Source organism: Xiphophorus couchianus, chromosome 12 (genome assembly GCF_001444195.1).
Source record: "Xiphophorus couchianus chromosome 12, X_couchianus-1.0, whole genome shotgun sequence".
NCBI classification, from domain to species: Eukaryota; Metazoa; Chordata; class Actinopteri; order Cyprinodontiformes; family Poeciliidae; genus Xiphophorus; species Xiphophorus couchianus.
In genome coordinates, this window is record NC_040239.1 from 29,909,385 (window position 1) to 29,922,400 (window position 13,016).

Sequence of the window (13,016 nt, forward strand, 5' to 3'; positions counted from 1 at the left end):
ATATCCTCTGTCCTTCTATGTCAACATCCTCTTTGGTTGCTGTCCAAGCATCTTGTGCTGGTTTATATCTGCTTGCCAACGCATCTCTGACTCCAGCAATCGCAGATACGCTGAACTGAGTTCACACCTGGTGATGCATTAAGCCCGCTGCGACTCCCTAATGTGCTTTTTAAACAGACCTTTAAATAGCAGGTGAGGCTGGGACTGAACGCATCCAGCTTTGAGGGACAGCTGCACCTGCTGTATGTTAGGGGCGACAGCGGTCCAGGCTTCGTCAGAGACAGCCTGGAGGCTCCATGTGCCGATGGCGGCAGAACAAAGGCTGTCACGTTGAGTGGGCCGTTTCACATCAACAGGCTTCCCGACACATCTCCCACTGACTAAGTCATCAGCTCCATTTATGTGTGTGCAAAAGGCACGATTCAAATTCAGAAATCAACAGTGTTTGAGAAATGCAAATGACAAGTCAATACAGCGAAGAAACCAAAACGTGTTTTGCAAGTTGGTTTCACTGTGACCATTCAGCCTCGACTCCGGACGCCAGTGTTCGTTTCCCCTGGTAACAGCGCTAGCAGAAGCGTGATGTTTAGTTAACAGTTTGCTGATGGGAAAGATAAATCAATATTTAACAGGTCGCTGGTTTCTTGGCTCCCTATTTCTAATGTAAACATGTCAGCTTTAACGAGGGGTTAGTTCTCTTATAAAAGCGTTGTCTCTACATTGTTTTCTCAGGATTTCAGAGTTTTCTGTCTTAAAACAGCAGCAGATAGCCGCCACATGATGCAACATAATGCCGTTTCCGTTACCAGGGGCAACCGCAAGAGACACAGGAGGAGATTCATCTTTTTCGAGAGCAGATTGGTTACTTTTGTATTGCTTAGCCCCTAGCTATTAAAATTCTTCGCACATTTTTATTTAAATACGTTATAATTGATTGTACTAATTTTTCATGAGAATGATTTTCTGGCGCCCTCATGGGTGCTGCTTGTCTGAAATCAAAAATACATTTTACACAGTACACACACTTTGTCACTGAACTCCACTACACTGGTTTCTTCAAAAGCACATCGTCTTTCAAAAGTATTCATGCACCTCAAACTGATTTTACTTTTTTTTAACGCAGCAACGACAAATTTCAATGTGTTTTACTGGGATTTGAAGTAATAGACCAACACGTATCAGTGCATAATTGTAGGGCTCCGACTAACGATTATTTTAGTAATGGATTATTCTGGCGGTAAATTGATTAATCGGATGAAATAATTGGCACAGTCTGCAGATTTTTCATTCAAGTCTTTTTTTATACATTAGACATTAAAAGACATAAACCATAAAAAATAAACAATACAATTATTTTCTTTAAGTATGAAAAAAAATGTTATTGCCTAAAATGTAACAACACAGCATTTCTTTAGTGAATGTTTGATCATTTGTAGCAAAAGATGCATCTGCAGCTAAAGAAATGTTTCGAACATCAACATGTGAAAAGCTCAGCGCTTTCTGCTTGACTTGGCATCAACACACTGATCCATTCACTCATTTGTACCTTAACTGATAAAAAAGCAAAATGTTATTTATGAGACTTTTTTTTCTTTTACAGAATTTGAACCAGGTGAAGCTGTAACTATGTCATTGACGAGTTTTTGTAATTGTAATGTCTACAGGGTTTTTTTTTAATCTTAAATGCAAAATGTATATATTTTTTTGCACATTTTTGGTGTGTGTGTTGTTTCATCAAATTGCTTTTTTTCAGTCTGTACACTCCAATTAACGGTTAATTTATAACTAAATTAGTTGATGATTACTTCAATAATCGATTCGTCATGATTGATCCGATTAATCGGTTATGTCCTACACAATTATGATGTAATAAATTACACTTGGGTAGAGTATTTCCTAATTAGGTGATTTCTGAAGGAACCTGGATGTTATTAAGTGTATCTCCGTGAAAGGGGCTGAATAGCAAACAATCCACACTTTAGATTTTTGTTTGCAAAAACACTCAAATTTGCATAAAATCCCTACTAATAATTTAAAGTGGTGTGTGGAAGATGAATTAGCTGCAGCTGCATTAAAATGCCAATGTGAAAACGCTTCCATCAGTTGAAGTACAGACGCACCAACAGCAGGCTGGAGGAGTGCATTCCTCTCATGTGCCTAGTGTGTGCCTCCTCTCTTCAGACTGACATCTCAGCGTCTCGCCTGTCACTGGAGACCATAGCACGGATTCCAAGCAGTCACCACACTAAGAAGAGCTAACGAGGCTCGTGCGGTCGGCGGACCGTTCGTGGTAAAGAATCTGTATACATCTAAACGCCAGAATATTACTGCTGTTAACGACATAACATTCCTGTAACACTTTGCATTTAGAGTAAATGAAAAAACACAAGATGAAAATTTCTATCCAGACTATATACAGTCCTACTGAAACAAGTTGCGGTTCTGCAGATCGGTCAGAGCCAGATGAGAAGCTCCGCCTCGCCTCCGTCTGCACCTCTGACCCCCTGAGGTTGTGTTTCTGTCCGTCTCCCCGGTCGGGCTAAATGAGAGCGCTTCTATCTTGCTGACAAGTGAGAACCTTTGGCCAAAAGACCGTCCCTTGGTGACAACGGACACTTGCCAGACCCCAGTAAATGCCACATACTCTCCATGGTGTCTGGAATCTCAGCGGCGGGTGCTGATGGGTACAGTAGCTGCAGAGCACAGAGCCCAGCGGGGTGGGACGGTTATCTGCAGTAGTGCTTCCCTATAAGGTCATCGCTCTCTCTCCAACTCTCTGTCCGGTAGAATAGGAGCGCTCCTCTCTCACACGCATACACACAAGCAGACTCCACAACAAGAACATCCAAACTAGCAAACCCTCAAAACCAAACAGCAAACTGGCAGCTGACAAAGTGCACTGTTATGACAAGGACTTAAATCCAAACAAAGCTTGTAAACTAACTTTATTAGCCGTGTCATAAAACCATAAACTATTATTTATGGCAAATCTTTAAATAATCACACGTACTGATATATAAAAAAAATAAATGCAGAGAATGAAATGGGCTGACGTTGATGAAGGTCCAAATTAAAACTGTAACAGTGAGGCTGTGTTCAGGCATGAGAAAATGGAAACACTGAAAGCAGCAGCTGGGAGATGCAGGACAGGCTTTCTGGCTGTTCTTCCTCAGTGGAGGAAACCACGGAGGACTCATCTCTGCATCCTCCATCTCAGCCACCCGGCCAGCTTCTGCATCATCATCATCACACTCCGCCTCCACATGGCACGGGTCACTTTGAAGCTCGGGTAGGAGAGGGCAGGGGGGAATATTAGGACGGGAGCCATTGTAAGAGATATGAGGAGGATTTAGAATGCATGCACAGCTGACGAGTTTGTCCCGACCACGGGATAAAACGTCCGCTCTTTGCTTCCTGCTGGGATGCTCTTTTTAAGAAAGCCTCATGCTGCTGACAGAGCGGCATCCGGCTGCTTTCATCAGAAGCTTTCTGCAGGAGGGGAGTGCGCATCTCACTACTAGCTACAAATATCCGCAAAACATTGTAAATATTAAGCTAATGTTTTTAAAAAAATAATAATAATTTTCCACGTGCAGTGTTTCCATTCAATAAGAAATGCAAAAAAAAGTGTTTTGCGAAATACATACATTTCGATACTGCTGGAAAACCACCTAATTTTACCACAACAAAAAAGTTAGATTTTTTTCCCGAAATTGGTGTGTTATGCAAATATACTTATTTTCATAATTCTGGTTTGTGCAATTTTATGGTCAACAGCTACTAGTTCTCATCAATGTTTTCACGCACATTTTGAAGTATCGCATTAGAAAAGATTGACAGAAAGGGGAAAATTCGAAAACCTTTCCATTTAGGGTTAAGTTTCAGGTCGTTTTTGGATTTTCCAAAAAGAAAATTAATGCACAAAAGGGGAGATGGAAACACATTTGCCAAAAAGCGAATAGTGGGTGTGTGCCTTACCAGAGGCAGGAAACTCAAGAGAAATTTCTACATTGATTTTATTTATGATCCCATTCATATCTCAGGCTGAAATCTCAAAGGGAACATTCACACACTGATGATGGAAAACTACTGAATTATAGCTACAGCTGCCCTGGGGCAGGCAGACAGAAGACAGACTGCCATTTTGCCCCATGGGCCTTTCTGACCAACACAAGCAGAAAAGGTCGGTGAATTGTCTTCTCCAGGGACTGAAACGACGAGGGCTGACAGATCGAACCAGTGATCCACCGACTGCTGGGCGAACTCTTACAGTCGTTGATGGTTGATTTGCTTCAAACCCGTAGATGGAAATGCTAAATCACCTGTACTTGTATAGCGCTCCATCAAGTCCAGAGGAGCCCAACGCCCTTCACACATTTAGTCACCTACCGTCGTTGACACCATTGACTACTCTCTATGTCTCTGTTTAAGTTTGAACCAAACATTTAAGCAGTCAGTTTCTTTTTAAAAGAGAAAATCCCAAACATTAAGACCAAGTCTATTTGTCCGTGTCAAGGTTAGCATGAAGTCCCTCTGTAGCTATGTTCCATGATCAGGAGAGGCTCGGGGTGGGACCAGGCACCTGTTATTTTCATGACTGTCAGTGCCTCTATGAATACAGCATTCCATAATCTAAACAGCCAATGAAGGCTAAAAATAAAACCTTCCGTTATCCACACAAACTCTCACCATCGCTTCATCGACTTGGGTGATACTGAGTACGAGATGGAGCCGCTGTTTCTGAGGACATTCCTCGGCATGCCGGTTTCCACTCATCCCTCTGCAGAATTATATAAGCGAGTGGGCACTTTCAAAACCAGAGCTGTACATCCTGAGGATTTTCTAGCTGCTGAAATACGCTGACTGGCCCTTGGCAGGAAGAATTACTCCTCGCTACTCACTCAATTCATTGACAGCACAGTGGGAAAAACGTCATAGCGGATCAGTCGGGAGGATGCAGGAGATGAATTTAAAGTAGGCGTGTGTGTGTGGAGAAGTACAAACAAAAAGGACAAGTGAGTGTTACTTTTTTTGTTTTACCCATCCCTTAAAGACAATGGGTTAATAGGAACATCTCAAAGTACCGGTACATCACTTTTGGAGGGTGAGTCACCTCTGCAGTAGCTCTTAGCGTTGGACAGACGTGAGCTTGTTGTTAAATGTAAATCGTGACCTTCGAGCAATTATAGGATTTATCTGCAGCAGACAAATACGTTCACAAACTCTCCCAAGAAAACAAAAGGTTTCTGTCTAAATATCCAGAAAAGGTTTATAATATGAAATATTTAAAAGTGGTTTTGGTCTCAAGTAGTTTTAAAGGGGCAGAATTATGTGTTTTCCACCCACACAGTGTCATTTTGTAGCACAATCAAGTCACTATGTTACCAAGAGAGATTCAGGGATTTCTCACACATGCATAAAAGAATCAAGGCAACACTGCAGGTGTGTTTTTGATGAGGGAATAAAAGTATCACATCATGTAAAGCTCAAAAAAGTTGATTTTACATAGTGATGCTCCTTTAAATTTTTTCCATATTATATCAATATATGGGCTTTTGCAAGACAGGAAGTCAAATGAGTTAAAGTAAAAAGTGGAATGCAGGCAAACCTACCAGCCACTTCCACAATGTCGCCCGGTACGATGTCTCTGGCCTTGATCCTCTGCACGGTCTTCCTGTCCTGCCGGTACACCTTCCCCATCTCTGGCTCGTACTCTTTCAGAGCCTCGATGGCGTCCTCGGCATTGCGTTCCTGATGAGGAAGACCAGAGTTTGGTCCAACATCTGTATTTGCTACTGATGCGAGCCACATCAGCAGCTGAGGTGCCAAGCAAAAGCATTCATATCTGTAGGACTTCTTCAGTTTATTTCACTGGGATTTAGTGTAATAGACCAACATGGTAGTTCATAATTGTGAAGTTTTTAAACATTTTTACCACTTAGACATCTGAATACTGAGTCAGTACAATCTTTTTTAGTTTTTGCTAGGTGAGTAAACAGAGTCCACACTGTATGTAACTCAATTTTAGTATTAATCCAGATGTTTTGTGAAGGCCCCAGAGGTTTGTTGGGGAATATTGGTGAACAAACAGCATCATGAAGACCACGAAATCTGGTCAGAGTTGATGGAGCTAAATACAGGAACATTTCTTGAAGAAGACTTGCAAAAAACCAGATGCTGAGTGGGAGGTTCAACTAAACATGGAGCCAGAGCTGAAATGGTTTAGATCAAAGCAGATTTGTCTGTCAGAAACTTTAGCAAACCTTGAAAACTGATGTTCACAGAAGCTTCCCCTCCACTCTGAGTGAATGTAAATGTGCAAAACTGAGAATAGCTTTTTACTCAGTTTTATTTTTCTCATTTTTATTTGAGATAAAATTCGAATAACCATCCATATTATTAATCTCGCTTAAAAAATATTCACTACTCTGTGTCGGTCTCCCACATAAAATCCGAATGTAACGTGAAAAAAATCTGGAGAAGTTCTTGGGATTATGAATACATTTGCGAGCTACAGCATGTTTGTGTTCAGTATGCATTTTAGTTGGTCACATTTAAGTTGTCTATAAACCTTTTCCTTTAGTCTTTTCCCAGTTTCCCTTCACCAGAATGTTCATCATTATCTAGCCAGGAGGCAAACATCACTCAGAATGGCCAGCCCACACAGTTTGTTTTTATTATTCTTCAATGTGAAGCCTTTCTTTGAGACGAAAATAACTTCCAGTACACAGTGTTAATCTACAGTGCTGGCAAAATCTAACTAAAGGATGTAGACTATCATTTCTTACGTTAAAATGTTCTGCAACAGGATTATATTTGAACCCTTGATCATATAAACCTTTAATTACTTTCACCAGATTAGAATTTGGCTGATTATGATAACTCCATTTCACAGATACACCTGACTTTTCAATATGTTTGAAGTTAGACAGTAAACTCTCAGGCAGCGCTGAAAAATGCCCAAGTGTTGCTGATTCTGAAACCACACAGACAAGACATGAGCTGTGTTTCCATTACAAACTTTATCAATATCCTGCTAATGTCAAAAATGCATAATTTTGCAACTGCGTATTTTCATTACATATGAGACGCATACAAGTCATTAAAAATCATGCTGCTGATATCATCCTCTTTTTCTTTGTGTTTTGCGGCAGTGGCAGCATCCAGCTGTTGATTATTTGACTCATGTGATGTGAAAAAAGTGTTTGTTTTTTTGCAGTTTTGCAAAGTTGGCCAGTTTCAAAAACACCACCTCATCCGACTCTTAAAATTTTTTATCGACAAACATGCTGTTTTTCAAACTGGCATGTTTCCATTAAGCAAACTTATTTTCGAAATAATGCAATCATGTGGTCAGTGGAAAACGCAGCTATTTAAAGTATGAGAGCTTCCCAGTGTCTGACACGCCGTCTCACCTGCCACACTCCCACGATGGCGTTGGCGATGAGAATAAGTAAAATTACAAAAGGCTCCACAAACGCTGTGATTGTTTCTTCTCCCTCCTCGAACCAAGCCAGGACCTGAAAACACAATTATCTGAAATTAGCTGAAAAGGTTTTTGGAGACTTTCACCAAAGTACATTTAAGAAATGCATTAATTCTGACCCTTATATTACGGGCTTCATACACGGTACAGACATAAATCTGCCTGAAAAGAACAAAAAAAAAAAAAAAAGCCCAAGTGTGTTGACCTGCAAGCTCATAAAGCCCATTAAAACCTGCAGCAGAGTGTTGTGTGTCATCAGGTCGTAATGACTTAATTAGGTGTTCCTGTAAAAGAAATGGTTCTAAAAGTATCCTGTGCGTCACAAGCTATTAGCTCATTTTCCATAATGTAATGAAACAATCAATTTTACAAAGAACTATGTATCTTACTGCTCAGGAAGTGAAAATTTAGAGCCTAAAAGTTGACAAAAGATGTCTGTGTCTTTGCCACGCCCAACAGAGAACAGCCGGCAGTGAAACTAGACATGAGCCCGTTTCCTCCATCCAGGTGGAAGAAGGCAGTGAAACCTTTTGCTTTCGAAACTGGCACAGTTTGCTACAATAGTGTTGACAGAGATGCTAGAAGAACTGCTGGAATGAGTCATATTTTTTTCCCCAGCTGGTGCTGTGCACTGCTTGTCAGCTGGCTGAGTGAAGGCTCTTACACTTTCCTTTCTGTACCATTATGTAATCTCCCCAAGACTCTACATGAGCGTGTAACTATCCTGTGTGGGCATTAAAAGCAGCTTATCCAGCTGTGTAGCTGTATAGCCGATAACTAGATAATCAGAATATTGAAATACAATATCATACCAAATGTAGCATCCAGTCAGCCCATTGTAATTTCATTATGTCCTGAAACTTAAGATGATGCGTAAGGTGAGTTTTTGTACTTTTAAATGGGCTTTTTGCGATTTATTTATAAATCTGGCGTTGAGTTGACATTTACTAAGCTGTTGCCATACTGCATTGCCTGTTTTATTTATTTGATAATTTGATCAAATTTCATATTCTTATGCATTTGATTTACATATATTTTTTGCTATTAATTTACATTTCATACATTTCTGTGTTTACAGTTTATGTATTAAGCTGGATTTCTGATATGGTTTTATCTGGTTCTAATGTTTCCTCTGCATTTCCTCAGTTCTCTGTCATTTTACAAAGTATTTCACATTTTTTCCACTTATTTTGATCAAACTGAGAATTTTTTATTTCCAATTGTTGTTAATCTCTGTTCAGCAGTTTAGGTTACATTTCTGAAAAAGGCCAAATAAAGTTTGACTGATTCAATCTTTTATTGATTCTACCAGCAATAATTGGTTCTTTTTTCTGTCCCATTAAAGCTATTAGGTCATGTAATATATTCTTTATGCATTAAACCAGTGAAACTGTGCAATTTTTATCTGTAAATGCCTGAAACAAATACATTTGTTGTAGCTCAGTGGATATATAACTATAACTACTATATAAATATAAAACAGAAACCGTTGAGGAGACTGTTGTAGTCAGTCTTCCAAAACAATCAGCAACCATCTCCTGATCAACAATTCCACAAAGTAACTATCCGATTAATCCCCGAACATACAAAATATTCATAAAATATCTAATCGCTTCCAGCTATCCTTCATTTTCACAGCAAAATAAAGTCATCGTAAAAAGACCGAAAACGTTTCGAGGGACGATTCAAGGAAGCTGCTACGGGAGTGGGCTGACGACGGTGAAAGTGTCTAAACTGGTCTGAGATGAAGTGCATGTGGAGCTGTGCATTAGCTGAATGGAGAGTCCTCCCTGGGTAGTGAGAGCCCAAATTTGGTCTGGAGTGATGCTCTGTTCCCCTGTCAGACAGCAGCCACCAACACCTCTGTATCACCTGACAGACACGGCGAGCTGCATATCAGCCCACAGACAGATGCAGAGGGAGGTCCGCCTATCGCTGCGCAGCTCTGCTAATTGTTCATCTGGACAAATAATCACTGCGGTATTAAAGGGGCGGTATTATGTAAAATCGACATTTTTTAGCTTTGTTATGTTATTCCCTCATGAAAAATATACCTGGACTGTTGCTCTGATTCTTTCATGCATGTTTGAGAAATCTTTTAAATCTCCCGTGGCAACCATTCAGCTGTGCAAAATGCCTGGATGTACCTAGCTCCGCCTTCAAGGATGAATCTCCCCCCCTGAGCTGCTGTTTCAGAGCAGCCCTCCCCTCTGACTCCCCCACTCAGCTCCTTCAGACTAGCCAGCAGTAATTAGCAACCACCTGGAGGGACTGCACATCAGCTGAGTACAGTATAGGAACTACTTCTCAGTGCAATGCTGGTAAAATCGTTGTGAAAGGGTTAACAGAGGAGCCATGCTGTGATGACTTCCTGAAGGTGGAGTTTCAGAAAGAGCAGGAGTTTTTAAAGAGACAGAGGCCCAATTTCAATTTATTTTGTAAATTTCAAAGTAAAATGTCTTTCAAGTCATATTTCTATATAGCATTTTTGTAACAACTTAAGTTAACATATTCACTTGATTATGCTATAAAGTGGCAAAATGTGCCTGGAAAATACATAATTCTGCCCCTTAAACAGTTCATTTCTGCTTGGGAAAACATTCCTTTATGCAATCTAAGTTCCTTAGAAAGTACTAAAAGGAAAAATAATAAAGAGGATTGAACTGGTTTTTACACTTTGTGAAGATGTCATTACATAATTACTGTTCACTCGCTATTAAACACTGACAGTCAGCAGCAGCCCAGACGAGATCAGCTTGAGTCATTCCAAAGCGGTTCTGCTTGGCGTCTCATCAGTCTTACGGATCAGAGGAGCGGGGTGATAGTGACTCAGTGCTGCTATCGCTGTTGTCGCCATTCCTCAGATGAGCTGCGAGCCATCTCAGCTATTTAGCTCCTTCCTAAGTAAGCGTAACCCCCGGCACAGCTATGCAAACCGAAGACATTCACACTTCAGCGCCATGCGCCACACTTGCATTCATCACCCCGGATTTATTCAAACCCGCACCAGTAGCTGGAGCTAAATGTAAACATTTGGTTGAAGGATGAAGTTAGTGAATCAGTTTTTTGAAATTCAGAGGAGACAGTATGAAGGAAGTGTTACATCTGATTTAAAATGTGTGATGAAACCAACGTGTAGACTTACAAAAGATATGCACGCAGCTAAGAGGAGGATTCGAACGAGCAGATCTTCAAACTGTTCCAGGACGAGCTCCCATAAAGATTTCCCTGCAGACAAGAGAGTACGGTTAAAAGAAACAACATCGTAGGAACTTATCAGGAACAAACGTCAGAGACAAGAGCGAGTACCTTCTTCTGCGGGTAACTCTGTGTGCAGAGATGTGCGAGTTGATCCAAGCAGGAAAACAAAAAGGAGAGAGAAGTTGTTTTATTAATTTTTTGGGTAAAAAAATACCTGTACAGCCAGGTTTACTGCAGTCATTTCTAACTTTCTATTAATTTTTGATTTTAAATCACTTAGTGTTAAACATTAAGGTAAAAGGCATTCAGGTTTTCCATTTGCGTAAAGGTCAGGAGGGATTTAGGAGAAGCGGAGAATGCTCTATGTGGCCCCCAGGTGATATTATTATAAGGCAGCTGTTAAAGTCTGGAACAACAGAGATTAACTCTGACACGTGAGGGTTGCTTCAGTGACCCTGGGCCCATTTTCATGCCAGATCTCCGGGCACAAGAGATGAGGTATTGTCTTTAGATAGAAACTTTCTTAAACTACTTTGAATAATTAACTGTACAGTTATATGACGTATGTGTTTTTTGTAAAATGCCCCAAGGCGACATTTGTTGTGAATTGAAACTGTGTAAATAAATCAAACTGACTTTAACCAACACCATAATTTGGCCCTAGGTAACAGGCGCAACCTATTTACACACCACACACAAAATATTTTATGACACCTTACATAAGCCTCACTCTCAGTAATGACCAATTTGTTACTATGGAAATGATGGGAAACCCTGGAGGTCAGCACTGGTGACGTCAGCCAAAATCCCTTTACAGAGCACCGGGTATCACCGATGATGTAGCTGACTTTTACCCCTGTACAGAACACGGAGCACGCCGCGTTCACGTTACAGTAGCATGCATGAAACGTGTCTCATTCACGGCACCAACCAGCCTCAGCGCCAGGCTGTGGGAACTAACGCTGTTCCTACCGTTTAGGCCCCATTTCTCCTTCTGCCGCTTCACATCGTCCAGAGAAAGTCCTGTGCTCTCATTCACACAGAAATAACTGTAAACTTCTTCCACAGTCTTCGTGTGAGTGTTCTCCATGGCGGACGGCTCCTTCCCACTGAGCTTCACCTGAATTAGTCTGAAGAAACCCGGTGGCTCTTGAAAGCTGTCAGTATTTTTCGTCGGAGTAATGAGTGTGCCAACTGAGCGCCGTACATTCACTCTCGCTTAGCTACCGTCGGCAGTCTTCCTCAAGATTATCTGCACGCGAATGACGCTTTCTTTCTTTCTTTCTTTCCTTTTTCTTTCTAGCAAAGGTGAGCCGAACTTCTCCTTCTTGTCCGGGTGAAGGTTAGTGTGAGGCTCCGCTGGTCTCCGCGGTTGGTGGGGACGTGTCTGCGGCAGTGCTCTGTGTTCGGGACTGCATTCGGTCCAGTCCTCCCGGTGCCGCTTCCTGCCTCACCGTGGCGCAGCTCTCTGTGCTCCCACTCGGTCTTCTCAGTCTGCTTTTATGAAAGCGGAGCGCCTCTCTGCTGCCCCTCTTCCCTGTGCTGCATGTGGACTCCTATCATTGGAGGAAAGCTGGCAGCTGCGTTCAAACCAGGGCAGATGAAAGAACCCAGGAAGTCGCTGGGAAGCGCGAGGCTGGAATATTGTGTTTATCTGCTCTGCCGACTCAAATTGTTAGGATTACACGCCAAGGCTCGAGGGTTTTGTAACTGCTTGGGTTTGCATGGAAGTAATAAAAAGCAAATAAACAAATCATAATAAACAAAACCCGGTTGAACAACTGTATGCAAATACTTAAGCCAAACAAATCATATGCAAGCGTTTGTTTTGTGTCATCTTTATCACGATCTGGTAGAGAACACTTTGCAGAAAATCCTGTTCTTTTCCGCATTTTTCTCACTTTTGATTTGATCTAATAGGCCAATACGGCATCACAAAACTGAATCGACAGCAAAATGATACATTGCTGACATTTTTCTGTACATGTCATACGTCAAATTGAGAATCTTACCATGAATTCTCGGTTGGATTTAGGTCTCTTACTTTGACTAGGCCAGTGATCTAAACCTGCATCTAAACCACTCCCATTATTTTTGGACAATAAAAATAATGATACTTATATTTCCAACATTAATAGCAATATTATAAAACTGAGGATTCTAACATATAAAATGGACCTAAGAAAGATTTTCATTAACTATTTGAAAAAGAAAAAAAAAGTAAAATAGAAGTGTTGATGGTAGCATCTATTTGGGGTTGTTTTTTTTTTGTTTTGTTTTTGTCTTTTGGCTGTAAATAACTTATTTCCAGTGTCTTATTTTAAAAGTT

At 40.9% G+C, this 13,016-nt stretch overlaps 1 protein-coding gene across 2 annotated transcripts in view; it reads right to left on the bottom strand.

The window, feature by feature from the left end:
• atp2a2a (ATPase sarcoplasmic/endoplasmic reticulum Ca2+ transporting 2a) overlaps window positions 1-12,282 on the bottom strand; it is a 29,328-nt gene extending 17,046 nt beyond the window's left edge. The window contains exons 1-5 of one of the 2 annotated variants that reach the window (XM_028033510.1): window positions 11,660-12,279; window positions 10,796-10,813; window positions 10,632-10,714; window positions 7,416-7,520; window positions 5,613-5,751 (exon numbers count right to left, since the gene is read on the bottom strand). In XM_028033510.1, the coding sequence (XP_027889311.1) occupies window positions 5,613-5,751; window positions 7,416-7,520; window positions 10,632-10,714; window positions 10,796-10,813; window positions 11,660-11,777 (463 nt within the window). In that variant the 5' untranslated portion in view covers window positions 11,778-12,279. Of the gene's footprint in view, window positions 1-5,612; window positions 5,752-7,415; window positions 7,521-10,631; window positions 10,715-10,795; window positions 10,814-11,659 lie in introns of both variants that reach the window. The other variant, XM_028033509.1, reaches the window with a different exon arrangement.
• Between the last annotated feature and the right edge of the window lie 734 nt (window positions 12,283-13,016).